Genomic DNA, 26,593 nt, shown 5'->3' with positions numbered 1-26,593 from the left:
GCTGTGATTAGAGCTGGACATGAAGATAAATGGATTATTTGAAGAATAATCTGCCAAAGTTATCCTTACTTTTATGGCACAGTGCTCTAATGGTTCATCATAATTGCCGTTCACATGCAAGTTTAGATCAAATTCAATTCGAATTTATTTCGAACATGTAGTCAAGAAAAAAAAAAAAAAAAAACCTACACACACAAACAGGACAGAAGTCAGCAATATAAATATCCCCACCACCAAAAAAAATGCATGCACTGCTAGTCTGAAAAGGAGCAGGAAAGAAGTCAAGCTTATTTAAATCCTACCCCTAGGTTCACATTCACAAGATAATTATATTATCATAAATTGCAGCACAAAATAAATATATAGTATACATACATACCCAAATATGTGTAATACTTTAAAATTTAGTACCCCTCAAATAATAATTCCCATCCCTGTTCCGATATAGATTTGGAATGTTTTCTGGTATTTTTTTGTTTTACCTTATACATTAATTGTGCTGTTTGAAATGAGACAATATCTGTAAATTTTAATAGATGTGATCTTGCGACGACACCCTTTAAACACTGTCTCTTTATGTCATGACTGCTACTTTTTCCTCCTTCCCTTTTTACATTGGATTAAGTGTTGTAAATATCCAAAGAAAAAGCCATGCAAAGTTTATCCAATAGTGCTCTGAACGCAGGTCTCCTGCAAACTACTAACATGAGGTCAGGCCCTAAAAAAATAGCAGTGGGAGTAGTTATTGTTAATTTATGTAGTGCATATATCTATGCTATGGCAATATGTTCTGTTTTTATGTACATTAGGTGAGGTTCCTGGGGAGAAACTACATATTTAGCTGATAACCTAGAACCTAAGCAGTGTTGCATTGTGTACTGCTCCCCCCTCCCCTCCCCTCCCATGACCATGTGTCTGTCTCACTGTGATGTCGCCAGACCGTCCGGGCCTGTTGAACGTCAAGCCCATCGAGCAGCTCCAGGAGACGGTGCTGCACTCCCTGGAGCTGCAGCTCAAAGTCAGCCACCCAGACTCCTCGCAGCTGTTCGCCAAGCTGCTCCAGAAGATGACCGACCTGCGGCAGATCGTCACCGACCACGTTCACCTCATCCAGCTGCTGAAGAAGACCGAGGTGGACATGTTGCTGCACCCGCTGCTGCAGGAGATCATGAAGGACTTGTATTAGAAATGAGACCGTGACAGACTAGCGAGGTTGCGACAAGTGACAATTGAGAAAGAGACCAGGAGAAACGGGAAGGTCAAGAGTGTCTGCGCCTCGTCTAGACTGTGTACATCCCTCCCATGGTTTCGGCTTGCAAAACCGCAGCGTGCAGTTTGGATTCTGACCCGAGAGAATTCAGATTGGCAGGCTGGACGGACTCACGCCTGGAGGGCAAATGTAACTGTGAACGCCACGCAACGTGTTTGTTTGTTTGCGGCTTATCTACGTGCTTTCACGCACACACAAAGCACGAGAATGTCCATGATGTTCAGCCACGTCACGGGATCAAATACATAACTCACCCCCTCGCCCCAAGACAATCCGAAAGGTGACATCTTGTCAGTTTCATCTAAACGCCGAGACAATCAGATTGGTTCCTGTCGCATATTTTCAGTGCCAGCTGTCAGGGAACAATCAAGATGAACGTGTCACTACTGTGCCTTTGTGCTGTACAATCAAAGTATTAAGCATGCAGTACAGTGGAACCTTCAATGTTGCTCTCATTTCAAAACCACCATTTTATAGCGGAAAAAAAAAACCTCAAGTATGTAAAAATGTTTTATATTATAAAATATGTTTGTAATGGCCGATATTATCACACTCTACAGTATTGTCAGTATTGTACTATGTAAAAGCATACAGTAATAACATCTTCAAATAGAATACAAAGAGTTAAACAGTATTTACATCCCAATTTCATACTTAAATTCAATGGACATTGTACTGCTCCTTCTGGTGTGAGCGCCTTGGCCACCAGGGGCAGTATAATGCATACAGTGCATTGGTGATTTGCGAATCAAGTGACTCGGCTTAGAACGAGGCGTGCGCCGCACATTTTTCATCGTCGTGACATCAGATGATGTATCCAATAGGAGAGGGCCTGGCACAGTGATTTCACAGTGCTAACAGTAATCAACCAACTAGTGGGAAAAGCCTCCCCATTACTTCCTGGTTGGCTGATGCGTAAGCTCTTCCAAATATGGACAAGTTTGCACCGAGGCGCTGCCGTCCGTGCGTTCTGCCTTGCTTCGAAATCCAAGAAAACCAAATGCAGTGTGAAAAGGCCTTTAGGTTGAACTGAAGACACGCGAGATTTGCACAGGATGACAGCTTGAACTCTTTTGTTTGACTTCTGGGGTGTCAACTTTGGAGGTTCCAATGTACATTTGTATAAAACAAATTGTTTGTACTCCCAATTGGTTATTACTATCTTTGTATGGATGCGTTTTTTTTGTTGAAATTAATTTTGACTCGCATGTCAATGCAGAGTTCCAGCCGTGCCTTAACAATCGATCATTGTGATATTTTCTTTAAGATAAGATAAAAGAATCTGATTGGTCGTTGTAAATAAATCAAGATATTTTCTAACTTTTGCATGTGCGTCTCCTGTGGAACATTGCATAAGAGGAGCAAAAACATTTCCAAAGACAGCTTCTCTAAGAGCCTCAAATCTTGGAAGTGCGTTTTACGGTGGTGACATCAGCGCCTCTTAGCAAACGCACCCCCCCACACACACACACCCTGTTGGTGTGATTACAACACTCCTTTTTTTCTGGAGTTTAAAACTACATTTATATATTTACGTAATCACCCCCTTTTGTTCCGCTGGTTTTATCGTGTCGTCTAAAGAAGTGAGGTAGAAGTGCTTGGGGTGGATCATATGACAGCCGTCAAGGTCAAACTGAGGACATTCACACTAGCTGTTAGGTCATTTCAACAAGACCACACACAAATGAGTTTACACGGAGCCTTATCATTATATATTTTTCAGACTATGTTCCATTAAATCCTCAACACACTGTCATACAAGTGAAACAAGAAGTTAACAGCTGTATGATGAGACCAAATAAAACTAAAGTACAGTAACATTACTCAGATGCGATGGACATACTGCGCTTAAGTGAGGTAGGCTGATTCCATACAGCCCGCTTTCAAACCATCATAACTCTCATACCAAAAGGAAAGAGAAGGGCAGAGGCCCTAATATTGAAGCCTGTGGAACCCCATAAGAGAAAATAATGCTAAAATACAATAAAATGACTCACTTAGATTACATGTGATCAGTTGAATCCATGCATTACACTTTTTTTTTAACATTCTTACAACATCGAACAAGTGTAAAAGGTACCTAACTAGTATTTAGAAACACTATATACAACTGAATGAAAATCAAATGACTCATCCTTTGATGACTCAACTACCAAAACTAAAATAAAGTAAAATGACTCACACCTTGGTGATAACTGTCATGGACACATAGACAAAGAAGTTGATACTAAAAGAAATTAAAATTACACACTCTATGATGTGTGATGGAAAGTGAGTCAACTTCTCACTTTTGAACAAAACTTCAGTTTGATAAGACAAAATGAACTAATATAAACTAATATAGAGCAGAACTGCTCACCCTTTATAAAAGGATATTGAGTTGACTTCTTGCATCCCGCTTTTGAGCATTCTTAACTATCCTTCAAGAGTAAAAAAATACACTATATATTGTTAAATAAGACTAATTAAAAGTAATATAATGTGAATGACTCACCTTTTGACGTGACATGGAAGGAAGGTGAGCCGATTACTTCCTGATGTTGCAATGCTTCCCATTTCCTGTTCTGTAGTCATCACCGCACTTTCCCACCTTTCATCATTTTATTAAGCTACAGTACATGAGAAGGTCAAAATATACAGTAGAGGTCAAATGAATACCTCTCTAAAGTGAGCAGTGCTATCTTTGTAAGGCAGAATCATATGGGCTCTCATTGGATTACATATATGGGAATGAAAACTGAAGAATTCCATCAAGCCTCCTGTTTGACGCTCATGTTATTCCCAAGTGCCGATGTTTGATGTGTGTCATTTTGTGCCAAACAGTAGTTTTTCTTTATTTTTTTTCGGTGGAGCGCTTTCAAGAAGTCACATGGGACAGAATATGGCGGCGTGAGAAAGCAGCGCAGAGGAAAATAACCCTTTGGAATTGGCAGGAGACAGCGGGGGATTCACGCTCGGGGAGCCGGATGGTCCTCTTGGATGGAGGAGGATGATGATGGTGATGGTGGTGGTAGTTCTATAAATGCGTCCACTCAGCATATCCTCACTTTGTTACGACCCGGTCTCTGCTGACCGCGTGTTGCCAAGATTCCTGAAGGGCGATGTGCCAAATCATCTCTGCGCCATCCATCTCCATCCTGCTCCCAAAGATAGAGTGGGAGATTTAGCCCAGGAAGTTCCGTAAGAAAGAAAGGGTAGCTTTTTTTTAATGCTGTCTTTTGTTTTAGTGTCAAAAAGGAATTCCACTCCTTTGTTTTGCGAGTCTCATTCCTGAAATCATACACCTGCCACCGGGCCTCTGAACACACAGTTTCTTTTGGCCTTTTATCAAAAACCACAGGAATTCCTCCAAGCCTCTTTATGGTTTAATACGACCACCAAGATAACAAGTTATACTTGGGGAAAAAAAGAAAGAAACAGTGAAAGTTTCTCAACGTGTTGTGTCGGTAATTTTGGGTAGCTGGTCAATTCTTAACAGTCATAAAATCATAAACAGACCAACTAAATACTGTTCAGTGTACCCCTACTCATCGAGGTAGTTGCGCTCCAGAACCACCCGCGCTAAGTGAAAATCCATGACACAGACGCTATATAAGAAAAAAAAATCATGACCTGTCATACATGTATAACAAGAATGTGACCACTAGTTAGTCAGACTATATAAACGTAATGTTTTGGTTTTCCTCAACAGAGAATCAAAACTGGTAGTTTACAGTTCTGTCATCCTCAATGAACTAGGAAGTAGCCTGCTAGAAATCAATGTATGAGAAACCTAAAAAAAATATGGCTCGCCATGATTTTGGCACTTTTGTTTGAAAAATGATTTTCTCGTTTCGCTATTTCCTTTGCTGCAGAATGAAAACTGGTAGGGTTCTGCTGTTTTAATTACTCTCCATGAACCCAGAAGTAGCCTGCTAGCAAAATGTACTAAATGTAATGCAAACTAACACAAATATGGCACTCCACAATTTTGTCTTTTTTTTGTTGTTGTTGTTTTTGAGAAATTTATTTTTACATCTAGCTATTTGAGTCACCACAGAATAAAAAAATGTCACGGTCTGTCGTCATCCTCCGTGAACCAGGAAGTAACCTGTTAGCTAACAGCATATGTACAGCATGAGCAAAAAAAGGTATTTTCTCATTTCACTGTTTGCTTTGTCACAGAAAAAAAAAATGGTTTGATCAATCATCTCACGTCATACTCCATGCAGGAAGTAGCCTGCTAGCTCACTAACAAGCGTGCGAAGAAATGCTAACGTTTTTTTTTGTCATTGGTTCCATTGTATGCTACTATGTAACAGGACAAAGCTTCAAATTCACTCAAATTCATAAAAGTGTAAGCCTACTGTGTAGCTTGCTGTTTGTTTGAGGACCGTTCATTCTGGCTGCAAGCCCGCACTAAAGCCATCCATCTTATCTGAGTGAATCTTTTTGGCTGTGGGACCACATGTGACCTCCACCTCCACCAATGTTCTTATGACGCCCCTCAGGGAGGATTATAGCCTACTGCACTCCTTCCTGTGTACGCAGTACTACTACTACTAGTACTACGACTGCAACGTCGATTGCAGTAGTCCTCATACTGGGATGGATCTCCATAGTTTCCGATCATCCATGGCTTCCAGGACCTCAGACGCTACATTGCATTATCCTTCCTTCGTGTGTTAAGATGGGCCTACCAGGTCCCCACTTTCTATTAGTTAAAGGGTACATACTGTATTATGGAAAATTTATTTTTGAATGTGTTTATCCAAATACCAGTAGTTTTGTTTTTGGATGGTGTGCCTACCCTTCAAGTACCAAACCAATCAGCCTAGTTCTAAAAATACTGAGCGATTCTGCACTTCCTCTTACAAACAGTGGGGCTTAGCTAAGTAATATACTAGCCACGCCCCGACACAAAATTTCCCCACCAATGGATAGGCAGATATGCTGGGCAGAGTTCTAGAGAAAAGCGGCAAAGCACTTCCATGTCAAAGTCAAAAGGTAAGCAGAGCTGCAGTGTTAGTGCAGATTAGATTAGTTAGTGGCGTTAGCTTCTGAAAATAATGTAAATAAAGATGTCGAGGCGGTGTTAGGGGTAATCGTCTTTGGTCATGAGCTACATCGCTACATTAACTTGGCTTGTTTTCCCACACTCAGAGATCTGCTTTCTTTCTGTTTTTATGTCTCCTTAAGGAAGTTTTCATGTTTGCTGTTCAGAAAAGTGGTGTCATATCTCCCTCTACAGGACTAGTTAATTCACTCTCCCAGAACCAAACTAAACACGGACTGCAATATCCTCTGTTGATGGACTGGGGCAAATAACAACATAATGTGGACAGAATGAGGTTGCTGTAAGTAAACACGATCAAGACAATTCACACATCTTTTTTTGAAATAAATAATAGATGTATTTATTTTTTTAATAATATAATATTTTTCGCTGGCGGTCTTATTGTTTCAGCTGCTCGGATTCAGAATGAAGGACCGAGACAATAGAGGCCAATAATAATAAAGCTCTGAGGCCAGTAAGGGAAGGCAAGGCCGTAGATTCACATGCACACACACACACACGCACGTACACGCACACATACACGCACACACGCACCCCCCCCCCACACACACACACGCACACGCACACACATTCGTTCCCATCGTCACGGCCTGAAAAAGACCACAAAGTAAAGCCTTTGTTTATTAAATACGAAACATAAATACAATTGTCTTGCTTTGCCTTAATGTCTTACAAAATTGACATGTAGGCATTTAAAGACGGACATCAACCCAGTAATGATTTATTCATTTATTTATTTATTTATTCAATTAACTAGCCTATTTTGGGAAATAATTGTCTTATATTACGGTAAGAATGCAAGTTTGGGACAGTAGGATTCCCGTCCAATTATACTAAACTAATGTTGTATCCAAGAGCATACACAAGGGTGCAGTGATACCGCTTTTAACAGCATAAAACGCGCGGATCCCACGAAGAACAGGAAGAACAGGAAGCAGACGGCACACCCGGAAGTGTAGGCTTATAGAGTGGGAAACACGGTCGGAGAGACGGGATGGTAAGTTCAAAAATAAAAAGGTCGAAAAATACAACTTCGGTCAGATTCAAGGTTCAGTTTCTTCAATTCACTTGACAGTAGATATAGAAGATAACCAAGTGAAATTGGCTTCGTAGCTGGTCGAGGAAATGTAGTTATTTTTGGGCAAAGTTGGCGTCGAAAACGTCATCCCAAATTGGTGTTATTACGTCTGTAATTCCTACTAACTATAGTTAAGGATGAATACTAATGAAACATTGGCTAGGCTAGAATATGGTGCTATCATCTACAAACAATGGTGCTCTTGCCTAAATTTGACAGCGGTCAAGCCATAACACAGTCGTATTTTCGCAGTGAAACTATCCGCTCCTAAAATTTTGAATGCGCGCGTATTCCGGGTAAATGCTTTCCCGTATGGCATAACTGTAAAAATAATATAAATATAACAATAATAATAATAAATAATCCCAATTGATTCTTGTTCCTGGAAAAGAACACTATCATCCTGTGAAGTTTGGACTGATATTACTGTACAGTTTTTCCAAAAATTAAAGGCAACGTCTGCACTCTGCATAAAATACAGTACACTATTCATAATTTCTCTTTTTAGATCTTCGTTCGAGTTTTTATTTTTTGATTTGTTTCCCGAAACAGTTGTGACATGCGGTAAAGCATTTGCCATCAGGTTAAGAATATATGCGCAATTTTAGGAGCGGATAGTTTGACTACAGTAAAACGAAAGTGTGATGGCTTGACTGCAGTTAAATATGCTTACAAATACTTAACTCACTGTACTCACTGAATTGTGTGTTGCTGATGCACTGACTATAGTTGCAGGAATTTACCAAATAAATACTATAGGTATAATGTATGTAGGTTTTAGCCTACATTTTATCAATGAGTTCAGACGTGTTTACAAACTTTGCCAGTCAAAAAACTCCACATTGGCAGTTCCACCTTACTGTATGATTGCAATTTAATATGCAATTATTTTTGTCAAGGTTCTCTTCTCATGTATTGTTTTAACAAACAACAAAAAAAACAATGTCAGATTTATTTTAAATAAATGTTTGGGTCTTACAGGTTATGCTTACACTAAAATAAAGGCAAATGAACCATGAATTAATATGAAAGACAATTTATTCATCTACTTTAATTAGAACTAACTTACAAAACACTTTAACTTGCAGTCTTTTGAACGTTCACAATGACAACCTCACAAGTCTAACGAACAAGTGTGGTGTAAACGAGTCATAAGTTAGATTACAACAATAATGTAGACAAATATGTGACTTTATCAGTTCAACTTTTCATGTTTCACGAAGCAATGATACGTCAACATGAGGGCTGCACTTTTTAAGGACCGAACTCATATAAACACTATATAAATAAATGAATAAAACATACATTTATACATAAAAGAAAGCATATGACCAACCAATTTTTCAAATTGCAGCATTTGAAAGTGTCAATTTCTGTTTGATTTATTGTTCAGCCCTACTCAAAACTCAACTCAATTTACTCATAAATGTACGTGCTTAGTGTAAAATCTGGGTTGCGTTCTGTTGAGCACAAAGATGATATATTCGCAGGAATTGAGGAAAGACACACACGGAGATCTTCTTCAACAGTGCTGTGTCTCTCCCTTTTTTTACTGTTGATGGCAGTCATGCTTGAAAAGCCCAACTCGCATAGATAGGTTGTGGAAAATGGAAGCAGAGCTGCAATTGCTCTGTTTGCCAAAATGGGGAACTGCTTGGCAGCAGTCAACCAAAAAGTGTCCAAAGGTAGATCTGCAAAGTTAAGCTTTAAACCCCGGTTTTGCCTCAGTTCCGTAATTTCCTCCTGCTCCTGCAAAGTCATGTCCTTTCTGATTACAGTCGAGCTATATGGATTCCTAACCCAGTCTAAGGTGTCGGTGTCAAGTGAGGGGAAATAGAATGCCAACTTCTGCTCAAGAGTTTGCAAATGTTTACTAATTGTCGTAGACAGTGCGGCGCTGTTGACAATTTGCCATTTCTGAGTGTGCGTGAACATATCGAGATTGCCCCGTTCCACATGCTGCCGCCAGAGCTGCACCTTTGAACGAAAGCCATTGATTTTATCGGTACTCGTGAGCAGATTTTCATTTCCTCCTTGCATTCGTGTGCTCAGGTCATTCAAATGTTGAAATATATCAGCCAGATACGCCAGTCTCGCGCACCACTCCTCGCTCGAAAGCAACTTGGCATCGTCGCGCCTCTCGTTTGTCAGCGAGGCTTTTAGTTCCTCTCTCAGCTCGTACGCACAAGCTAAAACTTTGCCACGGGACAACCAGCGGAGCTCTGTGTTGAGCAACAAAACCTCATGGTCCGCTCCCATTTCCTCACACAATGATTCAAACATCCAACTTTTTAGAGGTTTGGTCTTCGCAAAATTGATCATGCGCACAATGTCGTCCAACACAGGGGCTAGATCTGCCGGTAATGTGTTGGCGACAAGTGTCTCGCGGTGCAGTAAACAACGCGTCACAACGACTTCCGGCTGTCGCTCTTTCACTCTGTTCACAAAGCCCTCGTCGCGGCCCAACGTAGCGTCCGCTCCATCGGCGCAGACGCTTACGCAATTTTCCCACTTAAGTCCTCCTTGCTCAAGGTACCCCGATGCCACTTGGAAAATATCCTCTCCTGTTGGTCTCTCTGGCAGTTCCTTGCAAAACAGGAAGTTTTCTCTGATGGTGTCTCCATCCACAAAGCGCACATTTGCCAAAAGCTGCGAATATCCACTCATATCCGTCGATTCGTCAAGTTGCAAGGCAAATTTCTCACTGATTCGCAGCTTTTCCAAAACTGTCTTTTCAATGTCAGTAGACATGGCGTCGATCCGTCTGCCGATCGTGTCAGTTGAGAGAGGGACTTGGGTGATTTCTCTAAGCGCGCCAGAGCCGAGGGTCTCATTTACAATGATTTTACAGGCGGGTAGTATTATTGTCTCTGCTAGCGCGTATGGCTGTTTAGATTTGGCGATGAGTTCAGCAACTTGGTAGCTAGCTTTTAGAGCTCTCTCATTCACCTCAGTGCTTTTCCTCAATAAAGCTGCCAGTTTTCCCGTCTGTTCACGCAGTTGAGCAAAATATTCTCGGTCTTTGTTTTGAAGTGACGGGTGTTTGGTTTGGAGATGACGCTTCAGTTTGCTTGGAACCATGGCACTGTTAGACAGCTTTTCCCCACACACCAAACATAACGGAGTCAGCTCGGTTGGGTCGCCCGTAAAAATGAATCCAAAGGAAAGATAACTTTCGTTGTATCGTCTTGAGCACACTTTTTTTGCTTTCTTCTGGCCACGCCTCATACTAGGACCTTCACCTGGGTCAGAAATTTCTTCAGGACCCAATTGGGATTTAGTTCTTTTCAAATATGTATCCATCGCTATCACCACTGTCTCACTTTAAGCGTGCTATGACTTATTCTGCTTTTTGAGTGGCAACCAATGGATACACTGGTTGGTGGATAAGCATTTAATTGTTCTTCTGACAGTCACTGTGTCGCTGGCATGGAGAAGATTTTTTTGTCACAGCTAAGTAAACGTGGTTGGCAATCACTGGTCTACAGCATAATACCATCTGAGCTTCTTCCTTTGGCTGTTCGTGTTTCCGAAGATGGCGTCGAAAGGGCAGGACGTCAGCCAGTGCAACATCTCGCCGGTTCTCTTCATGACTGTGGAAGGAGAACCCATGTCTTTCTATTTGCGACCGGGTGCCATCAAGAAAGAGCTCCAGCCTCTCATCGCAGCCGGGGGAGGCACCATGTGCAATGTCCAGAAGCCTGGATCCATTTTGCTGATTGACCCTGAGGAAAAAGGCTGTGTTAGTGAGAGCACAGCTCACCGGTAAGTGTACAGTAAATGTAAAAAGTCTGCACACCCCTGTTCAAATGACAGGTTTTTGTGATGTATAGCACAAAAATGAGACCCAAGAAAGCGGTTCAGATAATGGGCGGATGGATGTTTTCCACCATAATGTGACCAGTAATCTATAATACTCAATTGAAAACAAAAATAATCTTTTCAAAAGCCAAAGTAAAAATAAACAATTGAGATGAGTCTGACGTCATTTTATAACTTGCGTTGTGTGAAAGGGGATTTCAGCACATACCCATCACCACGTTAGGCGCCTCTACAATGACAGGTTGGGACTCAGAAATCTCTCTAATGGGGCCCCCACATACTACAAGGCTTGATATTATCATAAGGCATTGTTTTTGTCAATTATTTAATAAAAGATGTATTTCCCTTTATCCATTGACCTGTTTTTTTTTTTTGTTTTAGGGGTGAGTGGGGGGGATCCGTGGTCTTGCATAGGGCTGGGGGTCAAGAGCACACCCCTGCCTGCAATATGCCACCAACAAATTATTGCAGTTGTAAGGCTATAATTTTTAGTACACATTTGAACTGACTGAGCGTGCTTTACATGCTTACTCTGGTGCACAAACTAGTTTATATTTAGTCGTTCCTAACGTTGTATGTAGGGACTGTAACCCGAGGGTGTTTTTCTGAGGTTAATTTTATTGTTTTTCTTTTGGTGTGTGTGGGTGTGTTTCCATTTAGGTACGTGTCTACCCTGTACATCCACGACTGTGTGGAGAAAGACGAGCAGCTGAACCTCGACGACTACAGAATAAAAGCCGAAACGGTCACTAGGCGTTCTCCAAGATTTAACGAGGGCAACGGGAAGTCTCCCGGTAATCCCGGGGGTGCCCCCCAAATTCTATTTCGCGAAGGCCTGAGCGACACAACATGGCGCATCCCGCAACCAACTCCATTTGTTTCCCATCAGGCAGGCAGGCATACAGCCCCGGCGAAGACGCTGCTATTTTAAATTACGTTCGCCATCAAAAGTCGGAAGTTAAGGGCAATCGTCTGTGGCAGCGGATGGAAATGGAGCGCGTGACCACTCACAGTTGGCAGTCAATGAAAGCCCGTTACAAAGATCACCTGGCTCACAAACACGCCGACGACGTCGAGGAGGCGGAAGCAGCCGTGCAAGACGCGCAGGTTATTTCAACACGTTGTCCTCTTCTCTCTTACCAATAGAGTGCGCCAACGCACTACACTCAGGCTGGGCCCTGGAGGCTGGAATGCATGTCAGTAAGACATACGATATATCTATATTTATATAAGATAGTCAAATATGGCAGGTCTATTCAACTATCTGCCCGGAAAGCTCTTTATCTGTCCCGCTAAGTATCACCCAAATGTAAATGTATTCAATCTAATTGGAGAAGCGCCGGTTCGTGCAGTGAGTCCTCCGCAACGACAGAGAGCAACAGCGAAACATACGGCTGACAAAGTAGCGTATGTCTTTTACGCCGTCTTCTGCAGAGGGATAGTTTTCAAACAAACATGGCACGGTCGAAGAAAAGTAAAGTGGACAGAGAAAATAGCATTTTAAACAGCGAATGGACTGTCAAATCCGCGTTAACAAGAACCGCCGAGGAGAAGCATGTGTTTGCTTTGTGGCGAGGTCCATGGGGTCTCGAAGGAATGCAGCCTGCAGAGGCACTTTCGCACGAAACAAAAACATTTGAATGACTTCAATCTCGTCGGTTCAAAAGCACGTACGCGGAAACTAAAATGTTTACAAGAATGTCTTCACTCGGCCCTGCTCCACACAACGGAAGACAACAAAAGCTTCGCTTCCCGGTAGCGACCGACTTTATGGTGAGTTGAAAATTAAATTAGCAAGGACTGTGATATCCTCATAAATTTTATCTGATTGTCTAACAGTCTAAAACACAGACCGTTTCCTAAAGTACGTGTTGATATGTCCTCTGGGCATCGTGACGTAACATTGATGTGAGATATCTTGGCAAGGGGTATACTCTCAAGAAAATACGAATTACGTGAGGAAATGCGACAATAAAAAGCAGTTCTGTGATACCGGAAGAGGGATTTGTGTCTAAAATGTGCTTTTTGAATATTTGATCACCTAAACGTTCTTAACCTGAGTTTAAAGGGGAGTAATACCACAGTGGTATACATCACTCAAATCTAACTGTATTTGAAAAGAAACTAAATCATTTTTCACCCGATACAACAACAGTGCGTCACTCCCCCTCTTCAAGACTTTATCAAGTCATCACACAGTGTCACTCACTGACACTCAAGAAATGTCAGATTTTTTTTATGCACAAACTGAAAGACAACTTTTGAACCAGATTACATGATTTTAACATACCTCGGAGGAAGTTGCTCCATATGATAAAGATGCATTCGCATGTGCAATAGATATTTCCATGAATGCCCAAGACCTCTCATCTCTGGGTATTGATGAAGCATCCCTGCAACTAGAGTTAATATACATGTAGTATCATTTGATATCAATCACGCATTTGAAAATGAAGACTTAACAAACTTCTGGGCTAAGTGTGTAGATAAGGGAAATGCCAAACACACACACACACAAAAAATAGCCATTTTTGTGCTAACAATGTTAGTTCTACCTACACCTGTGAGTTTTGCTTCTCTTACATGAATGCCATTGAAACAAGTACTCGTGTACTTCTTTGACAAATGAGCATTTAAATCACTGGGGGGTGCCCTCACGTTATATGAGCCAAATTACTCTGCCATTGTCCAGGCCACGAAGTGCAATTTTTGTGCCTATTTTAAGTGCAGATGCTGTATAACTAAAACTGCTTTGTTTGAATTGAAGCACCTAGGGTTCAATGTCTTTGGCTGGGCTATATCATCAGTGAAAATCCTTTCAATTAAAAACATTCAAAATATGTCCACTTGTGTCAATTTGTGATAATGTCGTAGCATATGTCCGGCCCTTGGGCCTGTACATTTTTTAAACTGTGGCCCTTTTCGTGATGTAGTTGAATAATAGCCCTGCAATATGGTATGTATCTGGGTGCAGGACAACAAGAAAGCTGAAGTGACAGACAGTCCGACCTTTGAAGACGATGCTGCTGTTCCTCAGACTGACTCCAAGCCAAAAGACCCTCCACGGACTAACTCTGCTGATGATTTAACACAGGTATGACCGGCACATGTTGGTGTGGCTTTAAAATAAACAGGCTAAAACAATGCTGTTTAGGCAAGGTGAAGCAACTGTGGGAACTTATATTTAGCTGTAGTTACTCCCGGTGGTGTAGCTGGGCTGTATTCTTTGTGGATTTTGAGGTCAAACGAGCCCGACACTGTACACACGTTGACAATAATAATAATAGTAATCAGAGCTGGGCAGTTGACCCTTTTTTTACCAGTCCATCCTCCGTCCGTGACCTGGGTACCCTGTGTCCCCTGAGTCTGCTTGGTTTGAATTTATCTTTAATATTAGGGAAGACTCCATATCAGTAATTTCTGTGATAATCTCTTCTTTTTGCCTTTTCTTCCTCATCATGTCCTGTGCTTTCATGAGGTTATTTGAATCGTAGCGGATTTGGTGTGCCGTCACTTCATTATATGACGCAAGATTGTCTCAATTTTGCTGATTTTGTGGGTTAGTTTGTTGTTGTTCCGTGTATTCCGAGTGTGTGCTGTTATCATGAATACCCGGAAGAGGAGCAGTTGCATTATTTATACGCAAGTACATTGCATGTATATATGCCTGTGTGTTAAAAGTGTAACTTCATTTTAAAAAATTTTTTATTTTGTGGATTTTGTCCAGTTTGTGTGTTAATTTCAATTGTTACACATGGTAATCATCATGAATAACTGTCTAGAGGAGCATTAATTAGCCAGGTTTATGTGGATACTTTTTTGTCATTCGGATTGAAATCATTCCGAATGAAGACCTTTGGTCACCCGTTTACACGTGATATGATCGGCCGTTTACTCACTTCACCCTGTTAATCAGATCAGCTGTGTGACGTGGAGGTTGATGTAAACATCACGTGATCTATCAAGATGGAGTTCATTCATCTATTTAGCACGGTAGTCATGATTGTTTTAACACTTTAATTAAAGCAGCATCTTGATTAAAAACAAGTTGCCAATACTTTGAAACAAGTTCTCACGTCACAGACGAGCTCTGGTAAGATGTATCCAACAACGTCACTACGCATTTACGTCAAGACAAAGCATGCGCAGACTGGACGCAGACTGACCGTTCCGATTGAACTGTTTACATGACGCTCGTTGGGATTGGCAAAAGGAATATACAACCCCTGTGAATCCGAATGAAATTCCATTTGAATTTGGATTTTTTTAAAAATTTTTTATTCCATTTGAGGTGTTTATATGGAGCATTTCCATTCCGATCGGTCATTAGAAAGGATCCGATCCTTTCTAATTGGAATACATGGCTCCACGTAAACCCGGCTACAGTTGGGGTAAATTGTGTGCAATTGACCCTGTGTAATCAAGCATGCCATAGTTATTTTTTAATGATCATTTCTATCCCTTGTATTGATGTTTATTGCGCCAGGTGGCCCTTAACATAAATAACTGTTAAAAAAATCAAAAACATTACAAGCAAAGCAAAACCTTTAAGGGGTTCTTTACGGATAGCTTTTATGTATACTCAATTCTACACCCTAGAAGTTTCTTGGAATCTTCATGAATACGGTCCTTTGTGTTTCTACAGGTTGACCTGCTCTTTGGAGCTGATAAAGGGCCATCTTGTGATGTCCAAGTTCAAACGTCCAGTCCTCTCCAGCAGGAGGAGAAGAACTTCAACCTGCCGAACGAGGAAATCGAACAAACGGCGACTGCTGAAGCCGAAAGCGAATCCTTGCGGCCTGAGGAGAGCACCGAACCAGAAACGGACCAGCCGCAAACAAAGGCATCGCCTCAGACTGAAAAAGCACCCGGAAGTACAGAACCAGCCCGAACCGAGCGTCCAAGCGATGGTGCGACAAGTGATGATGAAGAGGAGCCGTTGTGTGTGCTTCGCCGCTCATGGCGCCACTCAGTGCGCAAACAGTTAGAGGATTCTGAGGAGAAGGAAGAATCGGACAACAGGAAGCTCCACTCACCAACATCGTTGTCGCCATCAGCACCTTCTGCCGGGCAACTGCCGTCCTCCCCTCCCACCCCCAGGAGACCCAGTTCAGCCTCGTCCTCTCTTCAAGAAGAGACCAGAGGGGAGGAGCCGCCTTCTAAGAGAGCAAAAGGAGAGAGCTCAGCAGCAGCAGAAGAGGACGAAGATGCTTCAGAAAAAGAAGTAGAGAGTCAACAAGAGAATGCCAAGCAACCTCCTGCCGTACCACAAGCAGGTCCACCTCATGTCAACCAGCCGAGTAAGACGCACTAAATTTAAAAAAAATTCAGGATGAACATAAAGATACAAGACAGTGGTGCCTTGACATTAGCGAATGCCCGTGAGCCAAGAACTCGTTTACGTTACAAAAACAAATGCGCCTTCAAATGTGCACGAAACGCAGCGATGGGTGACACGCCAACGCACAAACCACGACATCCAGTGACGTGCACTAAAACGTCACATGGCACCGTGTTTACGGAATTAAATATGGTCCCGTTTTATCATCTTATCATCTCATATCGCTAGAGTAGTGAGGAGGTAGAAATGTTTTGCCCGACGCGTTTCATTCTCCATTTCATGGAGACATCTACTAAAGATGGCGTCACGTCATTGCCGCCCATAATAAAGTAACCGTTAGGATTTAATCACCATCGCCACAAATGTCAACCTAAAAAGGAAGTCAACCCCAAAATTTGCCTGACAAGAATATATTCTATGCAGCCCCTCTAGTCTAAACACGGCGTTCTGATTAATATTGCATTTGCGGAATATGATTTAAGCAGTAAAACCCACCGATTTGTGTCCATCGCACTGGACTGCCATTTTGCCACTTGCTGTTGACTGAAGGCAAGGCAAGTTTATTTGTATAGCACATGCACAAGACAATTCAAAGTGTTTTACATAAAATATCAAAAGCATTACAGGAAGAGAAATGTAACATTAACAATGGTTAATTGTCAAAAGAGAACAGCAAGTCCTGCAAAATGTACCAAAACATAGAACGTTTGGACATGCGCATTCACAAATTTTGAAAAGGCCGAATTAAGTTTTCCTGCTGTAAAGGTTGTAGTGGATTTTAGGTTCATCCTGACATTTCACCAGAAAGCCGAATATCCCCAACTTTTTTGAGGAATACATAGCAACACTTTAAACGGGACTAAAAGTGATTTCCTTCCTTTTCTTTTTTTCCTTTTTTTCCCCAGGTGAGTCTGAGCCACGGCAGGCAGAGAAGAGGAAGAGGAAGAGGAAGAGGAGGAAGATGGGAATAATTGAGAGGGCCACAAAGGAGTTTTTGAGCAGCTCCAGCTCCACTTCCAAATCCAGTGACAGTGGCAGTGAGGTAGATAGATACTTTATACACCTTTTAGGAGGTTAAATGGCACTTGGATAATGCTAACCGACAAGTTCAGTATAGTTGAGCCAAAGATTGGCTTTACTTTGTTAACATTAGACAAGTTGTTTACAAATGTTGACTTGGTGTGCTGTCAAGTCTTTAATTCCCAGTAAATATGGCCAATGCAAAGAAACATAAAAATATGTACTTTAGTGACCTTCAGGGAATATCAGACGGCACTTTCATAATCAAGTTAAGAACAGTTTAGCCCAAGATTCACCTTTTGTCTGTTTACATTAGACAAGTTGTTGCTTGTCTTGTTGTGGTTGTCCTTGTTAATTCTCAGAAAATGTGTTCAGTCCACTAAATATACCTGTAAAAGGAACAACGATTTGCCTTCAATGTGACCCGGGCTCAGCAACACTGCGATGGTCCACCAGCGCCAAGAAAAATCACAAGTCCTCTCTCCATCCCTCAGTCCGCTGAGGATGTTTTCCAAACGGTATCCGAAACTCCACTGGAGGAACCATTGGCCTCCGTGGCCATTTCTCCAGACCGGGCCAATCCTGAACGAGCACCCAGCGAATGGGAGACCCCGCCAGAGAGCTGCCTGTCTCCGGGACCAAGCAGCGCTCTCGGGGGGGCATCCAAAGCTCAACTTGATGGCGAGTCCCATGAAAAAGACGGCGTCCCTCCAGAGCAAGACCAGCTTGAAGAGGATAAGCGGCGTATCAGAGAACTGGTCAAGCAGACAAACCAGGTGCGCTGCATCAATTAAAAATGATTACTTGTTTCAGATAGTGCATCCACCTGTTGGCCGTAAGGTCATGGCCACTACACAAGTTCCAAATTGTTATCGAAATAATTTTTCTCAGATTTTTATAAATAGTCTTTGCATGACAATGCACCAACGGCACAAGAAATTCCTCTGCATCAAGGAGAGAAAGTTGGTATTTGTGGCCCCCACCCTCCCCTGACAATCAGCCCCACAGAGAACCTTTGAAGCGCCCTTAAGCAAAAAGTCTATGACGGTTGGTGGCAGTAGCAAAAGATGAGAATGGGAGGCAGTTCATTCCCAAACAGGAGCTTTGGGGGGCTATTCTGATATCCTGCAAATAAATTGAAGCAGAGAATCTGCAAAAACTCCAAAGTTCAATGGATACAAGACTTGCAAAGGTGCTATCAAAGAAGGTCCTATGTTAAAATGTAACTTGAGGTGTTAGATGTGTTTGATTGAAGTAGCTTTTGATTTCAGCAAACACAACCTCCTAATACTAAAAAGTATTTTCGGTTCTTTACAGCGTATACAATGTCTATGTAAAAATATTTCCTGAACTCCCCCTTCTGTTATGCAATATAATTTTGATTGTTTGTATCTTAATGCAATCTTTATGAATGTATGTTTTGTTAGATGATTTTGAAACAACTAATTGAAAAGTTTCTTAATTTGATTCGTTGCTGATAACTTGATAATGTACCTGCTAGGACTTGGAGTCCGTGATAAAAGCCTTGCTGAAGACCAGTGGCGACTTCGCCACCGCCTCGCACCTGCTTTTGGATCCTATGTCCTTCTGCGCGCCGCTTTGGACCCGCCAAGACGACAGCTTCCTGCTGTCGGCCGACCACGCCGCCCTCCAGCGGCTACAGAGGAAATACGGCGAAGTGGCCGTAGCAAAGCGAATGGTGTTCCTTAAGGTAGAGCGGTGAAAATGACTGTCCGCCTGTATTATTATTATTATTATTTTTTTTTTTTTTGCGTTCATGATAGGTAGGTAGATGCTTTTAGATCAATTTAATGCTCTAATCTAGTTGGATGTTTTACCCTGAATTGTTGACATTTTTAAATTGGTTTTAATTAAGCTGTATAATAAATCATTAAATACTCTTCATTAAACCATAACTTAATACTATTTTTGTCTGTTTAACATGGTGGGATAATGATTTTTACTCATTTAAACCTGGGGGTGTGCACTCACCACAAGCGCCACTAGGTGACCATTTACTCTGCAAAAAAAAAAAAAAAAAATTCCGTTCCCTCTCCATGTCTTCAAAGGCAGAGTTCGTGATGGGAAAAATGAAGCTGCAAATTTGCTTCATCAAGCACTTGTATGTTTTTGACTCCTCACGATGGCAGTGTTGGTTTAAATAAAGGGGTTTAAGAAATGGGAAGTCCGTGTAATTTCATCCCAATTTTGAACAGATAGTGTCATCTCGAGAAGTCAAAAAATACAACAACTGGTTCATGAAGCAAATTGGAAGCTGCATTTTTCCCATCACTAGTCTGAGTAGTTTTATATTACTTTTATTGTATATTGTAACAGCAGTTACTTCTCTGTTGTTGTATGACACTTGTGAATATGTTCATTAAAACATCAACTGTACAGTTAAAGGTTTATAAGTAATTCAATATTTCCAATGAGAACGCCGTTCTGATGCATCTTTCAGTATTCATACAATAAGACAAGAGTCAAAGAATTTTACCCCTCACTGTTTATTCAGCTTACCCGACATTGAGTACATTCATTATTTTTGCCCCAGACCCACGTGAATATGTTAATACTTACTTTAATGAAGAAGAAAAAAAATGAACAAACGGATGGAAACTAAGTTACACAAACACTGAAATGTTCCCTCACAAGGCCATGAACGCAACTTTTACCACCTCCTGCATCAGAGGTCATTAAAAGGAGATACTAATAAAAACAAGCTGATGGGCACACACCAACAACCATTTTAAAAAAGTAGTATAAAAACTCTTAGTATGAAATATTCACATCCTTGCACGTTGTTAAGCAAGCACGCATCCCTGCTTTTGAACAATTAAACAGCGACACATTTACACAGCGAAACGCCATAAATCATCAGCCTTGTAACAAAGCAGACTGGTTTATAATTAAACGTAAAAATAAAATAAAATGCTCAGGTGTATAACATGTACTCGTACATGTTACACATCAACATAAAATACATACCGGTATATGATGTACAGTGAATATACTGCGAGTGATGCTCACTCTCGTCTCATATAATCCATGGTAATCTCCATAGATGATTCACGTACAAAAGTACATGTACAAAAGTACAGTGGGTACTGAAAGTATCCAGATGCCTTGAAAATTTTCACTTTGTGTCATTGCAGCCGTTAGCCAAAATCAAAAAAGTTCATTTTATTTTTCATAAATTTGCAAAAAATTCTACATTTCTGTTTTTTTCTGTCAAGATGGGGTGCTGGGTGTACATTAATGAGAAATAAAATAAACATTTTTGATTTTGGCAAATGGCTGCAATGACAGAATGTGAAAAATTTCAAGGGGTCTGAATACTTTCTGTACCCACTGTAAATGAATACAATAAAAAAAAAATGCAAATATGTGATAAGCATCAATGCCGTTTTGATTAAAACAGCATATGTTTCTAAAATATGCTACAAAGAAATACTCCTTTCTCCCAATACAAACATGCTGCACAAAAAAAAGTATTCTGTTAACATTCTGCTTAGTAGGAAGATATTTCAGTTCATACATTAGAATACAAACAAGCCAGGGAAACATCACATCTGCTCCCATGCGTCGTATCTCGGCGCTAAACTAGCGACATTAGCGCAACAAAAGTGTTGCAATGTATAGTGGACAGTCCAAAGTGGAACACCACAAAGTCTGTACTGTTTGGAATTCAATTAAATGCCTCAAAAGTCAAACCAGACTCCAAAAATATGAGGCGTTGAGAGAACGAGGAGGTCAACATACGACAAGTAACACATTATTTTGTTCCACTTTGGAGGGTCCACTGTTTTAGCTAAAAGGCCTCTGGGGTATGCAATGTACTGTACCGGTACACACAAACTGATGCTGCAATGCATTAAAACACACACACAAAAGCAACTTTAGAAGAATCACCATGAAGGCGATTTTGGACGGGACCTCGAAATATGTCCTTTGGTTTTTGCTTTAGAGGTTTAAGGGCTTTGTTTGGCTTCAATCATATTCTGGATTTATGTCATGGGGGTTTCTTTGTATCAGTGTGCGGCACAAGGCTGGAGTCGGGCTTTTTACATCAGGATGCAAACAATGCTTCCTGTTTGCTTGTGGATATAAGGCAGATACTCTTGAATAAGGAAAAATGCTAAATGTTTTAACTGCTACTGAAAGACACACGGACAAACCTGAAGAAAAGCATTATGCGCTGTAGAAAAAACACCTGCTTTGGTTAGAAGGCTAATCATATTGGTTTTAAGAGAGAAAGAAAGAAGCTCGTCTATATGCAAGGCCAGCTCCGTTGCATAGAACTTCTGTAGGGCACTGACGCATTAAAAAAAAAAAAAAAAAACGAAGGCTGTGCTCTTTTCCCTCGTTACAACATCAAAATATTCTGGCAACTACAATCAAAATGTATCTCCACAATACAACAATCCTAAATGTCTCAGCAGCGGCATCTGCTGGATCTTTTTGGCCCATCGATGCAAATAGACTGTAATGTCTAACAGCGGAAGATATGTTATTGATCATCTTGTTGGACAATTTATTTAACATGTTTGTATACCAATCCGTCCTGTCTCAGGCCAAGTCCAAAATCGATTCTCAAGTCTTTTTACTTTTTGTTAAGTCATCAAAACAGTGACTCAGTAACATAACCCATCTCTGCTAACTTGATAGATCTTTTTTTTAACAACCCTGTCATGACGTTTTCACCCTGCAAACAACTTTCATATTTTAGACATGGCTCTCCTTTTTTCAGTACAAAATGGTGGCAGTTGCTAAGTGACGCTAAACTAGCGCTGTTAGCACTGGAGAAACTGTTACCTATAAAAAGTTGAACGCCCCAAAAGTTGTACAATTGCGACATGATGGTGGCAAATCCCGTGAGTTCAGCTAACTTGAGCGTTTTAAGGATTCACTCCACAAAAACATGACACTTTCTAATTGCGGCAGTACCTACAAAAATGCCACTAATTGACAGGCTGACACCCACCTGTTCCTTTTTTTAATTGTGTCAGTTCGAAATTTTCAAAGGGTGAGTACTTTTGCCCCCTTTTTATTTTATTTTATTTTTTTACTGCAGTTATAAATTCATCCTTTTCATCTATGAACTTTCTGTCATTAGGGTTGCAGATGATCTGGAGCCTATCCCAACCATTTACATTCATAGTCACACTTATGGACAATTCCGATTTTTTAAAATTGATCTAATGTGATTGATACCTAGAGAAAACAAATGCCAGCATGGAGAAAACATGTAAACTATACACTGGAGGACCTGAGCTAAGATTCGAGCCAAGGACTTCTTTTTAACTGTGAGACATTAACACTTTCGTTTTCCATTTCCCTTATGTCACTGTCAGGCCTCTACCAAGGGTGAGTAGTTTTCCATTATTTAGTTATATTTGCTTTTGTTATACAGTGCAAAATGATGCCGGTATTATTATGGACGGCATGACATGGCACAACCTTTTTGGATTTTCCAAAAGAGTGACGGATATCGGTTGTGTTTTGGCGTAATCCTGCTAAATTGACAAACTAACAAAACAGCAACCTCCCAGTGGCAGTTACATGATCGGCGCAGACTTCCAAAATGACCTAGAACCCGAGTAAATATCCAGAGAGGAAAAGAGCACCCCTTTCTCTGACAACCCTCACCACCGACTAAACAAAATGGTTACAAAGCACCAAAATTCTGAGCCGACCTCAGTGAGCATTTTTTTTCTTTGTTTTTTTTTTTTTTTGTTATTGTCACACAACACCACGTCCCCGAGCGGTCATCAACTGACGGGGACTTCGGCATCGACGTCCTTGTCTGAGATCTCGTCCTGGATGTCGTCGGTGTTCCCTGAGTCGCTGCTGGCCGCGGAACTAAATGACGGCGAGCTCCGGCCGCCTTTGATCATGCGCCGGCAAGTCTCCATCTGTACGTCCAGGCCTCGCTTCATGCTGCACATCTCCATATACTCGTGCAGGTGGCGGTTCATGTCACTCTTGGCCGTGGCCAGCTCCATCTGAGCCCATCAAAGAAAGAAAGAAGGAAGCATCTTGTTAATTAATAGAAGTATTGGGTGTTTCTAATATAAAATACAGTAACCATACTTAATACTTGGTTGAAGTGAGTTGAGGAGCCTCATGTAGTGCTTTGCTGCCATGTTGTAGCTTCTCTAGGCCAACTGCCTATAGATTAACCTTTTTTTTGAAGCTAGAACAGTAATTGCCTATATTAATAATTAAAAGTTTCAAATTTAAATATACCACGTGAATCCACCAAAAATGAATATCATTTAGAGGTGCAACACTTAATTGATTAATCAACATCTGATTCCTTATCAAATTAATCATTATTTTGATCATTTGTAATCATTTTGAGACTTTTCATTTGAAATTGTGCAAATCCTTAGAATTTAAGCCTTTTGGCAGTAAATATTGTCATGTTACTTTGATTTTTTGTGTTGATTCCGAATCTACTCTCACATCAGATTTTCATATTTATGAATTAAGGGTTAGGTTCAGCTTCAGGTGGCGTTCTTTTCTGAAACATCACAGGTATAAAAATCAACACATGGTAATATCCGTATCGCACCATATTTTTATAGGTCAAACTTAAAAACAAAAAAATAAAACATCTCAAAAACCTAATGTGCTAGACAAAAAAGTAGACATTTTTTAAATCGGCGTCAATTACATTTAGACATTTGCAAATATCTGCTCTTACTTTGTAAAACAATGATCAACATTTTCCAAATTTTCTGACGTCACATACCAAACCAGTAACTGAATCAAAATAAATTTCAACTTAAAATGTCCTCTTTTTGCGCAAAGGGATGACATTTTTTTTAAATTATATACGGTTCATCAATTAATGGACTACTAAAATACTTAGTGACTTTGATTTGGAAAAATGCGTACATGCACATGTGGCGAACACTCTCTAAATTCCATTAATAACTCAGGTGTAACTTGACTCTTCCCCAGACATTTAAAGATGTTAGACTCTATGTTGAGATGTAAGACTTCAACCTACTTCCTTGATAGCAAGTACAACTTTGCTATTACCGGGGACATTGGCATCCTAGAGCGTTCCAAAACGAGCACAAAAACATGAATACCTTAGCTAAATTTGCGAGTAGCGACACAAATATGCAAGGGTTCACTGTACCTCGATCTGCCCGATGGTCTTCTGGTACTCCTTCTCTCTATTCTTGAAAAGCGACTCCGTTTCATCAATCAGGCTGCCGAGACTTCTGTCGTGGGACTCCTTGGAAAGAACAGCACGGAGGTTAGGCTGATCAATCATCTACGGTCTGTCTTTCCACAGAGTGGGGAGGGACTCACTGGTTCCGTGCCCTCGCCGCCCCCATCAGTCGGGAGCGCATTGGCACAGGGCGGTACCGCCGGCGTGGTCATGATGCTGCATGGCACGTTGTAGTTGGCAAAGTCCTCCCACAGCAGCAGCGTCTCCTCGTTCTCCTCCCATGTCAGACTGTCGCAGTCGTCGTCCAGGTCGAACGCCTCGCGCCTGGCAACAGAGGAGTTATCTGAACAGTGTCTGCATAAGATGAAGCGAGAGAGAGAGAGAGAGAAGGGGGGAGGAGAGCGAGAACTAGTAATGCATGATGAAGCAAAGATGACATGCAAAGAAGAAACAGAGAAATGTTAATGATTAGTTAAGGCAGTGTTAAAAACGACGAGTCAGTACTGAGAGCCCTGGTCTATTTTTAGCATTGATTCACCCGCAAAAGTCTTCAATCAAAAAAAAAAAAAAAAAAAAAAAAGAAAAGAAAGGAAGTGGATCACATGACAAGGCGGGCTAGCCAATCACAGGGCACATACTGTAAAACAAAGGACAAATTAGTCTTCAATGAACTTAACGTGAATGTTTTTGAGATGTGGGAGAAAGCTGTGAGAAAAGCGTGCTAACTTCACAGTGCAGTCCTCTAATACAGTCGCAGGGCATTTAAATGTACACCGACGGACAATTTAGTCTTCAATGAACGTGCTAGCTGTCTACAGAAGTAGAATGATGTCAGCTAAAGCACACACGCAGTCAAACCTGGATAACATTTGGTTTAATATAGCCCTGAAATAGGAGTTCAGAACACCCATAGAGTGATTCTCCAATCCATTTAAATATAATAGTTTTCTTGTTAATTTCCCCAAAATTACTAACTAAATATATAACAATTTACCCGCCTGAACTGAATTCAATTGCTACTGTGTGGGATGTCAGCTGGTTTAGAACCCTGAACAGGATAAGTGGTAAAAGAAATAAGAAAGTTAATCAAATGCCCATCCCTGTTAGTTATTACAGTTATTAAGTAACTGTATTTTAATGTGGCTTTAATATTTGAGTCATGAGATTTTCCCTTAGGATAAACAATGACGGAAGAAACAGTTTGACAAGTGAGGGTGAAATACTCAAAAGGAACACTAGAGAGAGTTGAGAGACTATAGTCAACCAATCCATCAGCTGTGGGTCACAACACCACTACTGTATCACTGTATTGTCTTGGTGCAGAGTTGATCACATGACTGTGGTGGGTGCGGGCGTGTGAAAGTCAGGCTTACAACTGGTTTAGCATGCGCTTCATCTCGTCCGTGATGTTGAGCGTGTCCTCCTCCAGAGGGCTGGGCTCCGCGTCCATCTCGGACACGTCCTCGGCCGACACCGCCTTACGCTCTTTCCTTTTGCAGCCCACCGAGGCACTCTGCTAAATACACACACATACTACATGAATAAACATCACTACATACATCCCCGTTGGGGTAACTGAGGGTTTTCTTTAATTAAACGTATCATATCAATATGCAACACTATTTCTATAAACCTCTGCAAGGCTAGTATTTATATATTCTAATATTCACTTCTACAACCTTCCTGAGGATGTCCCATCACTCGTGAGCTTTTATGAACAGGCCGGCGGGCTATTTATGTGGTGCTACTTTGTGACTTCTGACCTCGACAGATCGATGCGAATTGTACATCATGCCCTGTAATTAGGTGCCTTTTCT

The 26,593-nt window shown here is 41.1% G+C and overlaps 3 protein-coding genes and 1 long non-coding RNA gene across 7 annotated transcripts in view; 2 read left to right on the top strand and 2 right to left on the bottom strand.

The window, feature by feature from the left end:
- pparg (peroxisome proliferator-activated receptor gamma) overlaps positions 1-2,590 on the top strand; it is a 34,994-nt gene extending 32,404 nt beyond the window's left edge. The window contains exon 9 of the mRNA XM_086039615.1: positions 939-2,590. Within this exon, the coding sequence (XP_085895741.1) occupies positions 939-1,186 (248 nt within the window). The 3' untranslated portion in view covers positions 1,187-2,590. The remainder of the gene's footprint in view (positions 1-938) is intronic.
- A 4,641-nt stretch (positions 2,591-7,231) lies between these two features.
- LOC147141934 (uncharacterized) lies at positions 7,232-19,992 on the top strand. Of its 2 annotated transcripts, XM_086041368.1 has the most exons (9): positions 7,232-7,323; positions 10,940-11,169; positions 11,887-12,020; positions 12,116-12,333; positions 14,201-14,320; positions 15,872-16,526; positions 17,473-17,609; positions 18,082-18,363; positions 19,089-19,992. In XM_086041368.1, exons 1-9 carry the CDS (start codon positions 7,321-7,323, stop codon positions 19,308-19,310), a joined length of 2,001 nt encoding a protein of 666 aa, XP_085897494.1. In that variant the 5' UTR covers positions 7,232-7,320; the 3' UTR covers positions 19,311-19,992. The 2 variants fall into 2 exon arrangements, with proteins under 2 accessions (XP_085897494.1, XP_085897495.1); XM_086041369.1 differs by lacking the exon at positions 7,232-7,323 and having other exon boundaries at positions 10,916-11,169.
- LOC147141935 (uncharacterized) lies at positions 8,425-12,318 on the bottom strand. Its single transcript, XR_015088192.1, has 2 exons — positions 12,238-12,318; positions 8,425-11,129 (listed from the first exon to the last, which is right to left on the bottom strand). It is a non-coding gene; the product is annotated as an uncharacterized LOC147141935 (long non-coding RNA).
- An 86-nt stretch (positions 19,993-20,078) lies between the features above and the next one.
- iffo2b (intermediate filament family orphan 2b) overlaps positions 20,079-26,593 on the bottom strand; it is a 29,670-nt gene continuing 23,155 nt past the window's right edge. Inside the window, exons 5-8 of one of the 3 annotated variants that reach the window (XM_086040364.1) lie at positions 26,150-26,292; positions 24,917-25,130; positions 24,741-24,839; positions 20,079-23,592 (exon numbers count right to left, since the gene is read on the bottom strand). In XM_086040364.1, coding sequence (XP_085896490.1) covers positions 23,359-23,592; positions 24,741-24,839; positions 24,917-25,130; positions 26,150-26,292 — 690 coding nt within the window. In that variant the 3' untranslated portion in view covers positions 20,079-23,358. The remainder of the gene's footprint in view (positions 23,593-24,740; positions 24,840-24,916; positions 25,131-26,149; positions 26,293-26,593) is intronic. The other 2 variants (XM_086040368.1, XM_086040365.1) reach the window with 2 other exon arrangements.

This window comes from Filicampus tigris, chromosome 9 (assembly GCF_054856515.1).
Source record: "Filicampus tigris isolate MCC_2025a chromosome 9, RoL_Ftig_1.0, whole genome shotgun sequence".
Classification (NCBI taxonomy): domain Eukaryota; kingdom Metazoa; phylum Chordata; class Actinopteri; order Syngnathiformes; family Syngnathidae; genus Filicampus; species Filicampus tigris.
Note: the sequence above shows the minus strand (reverse complement) of the source record. Positions and strands in the feature narration are given on the sequence as shown.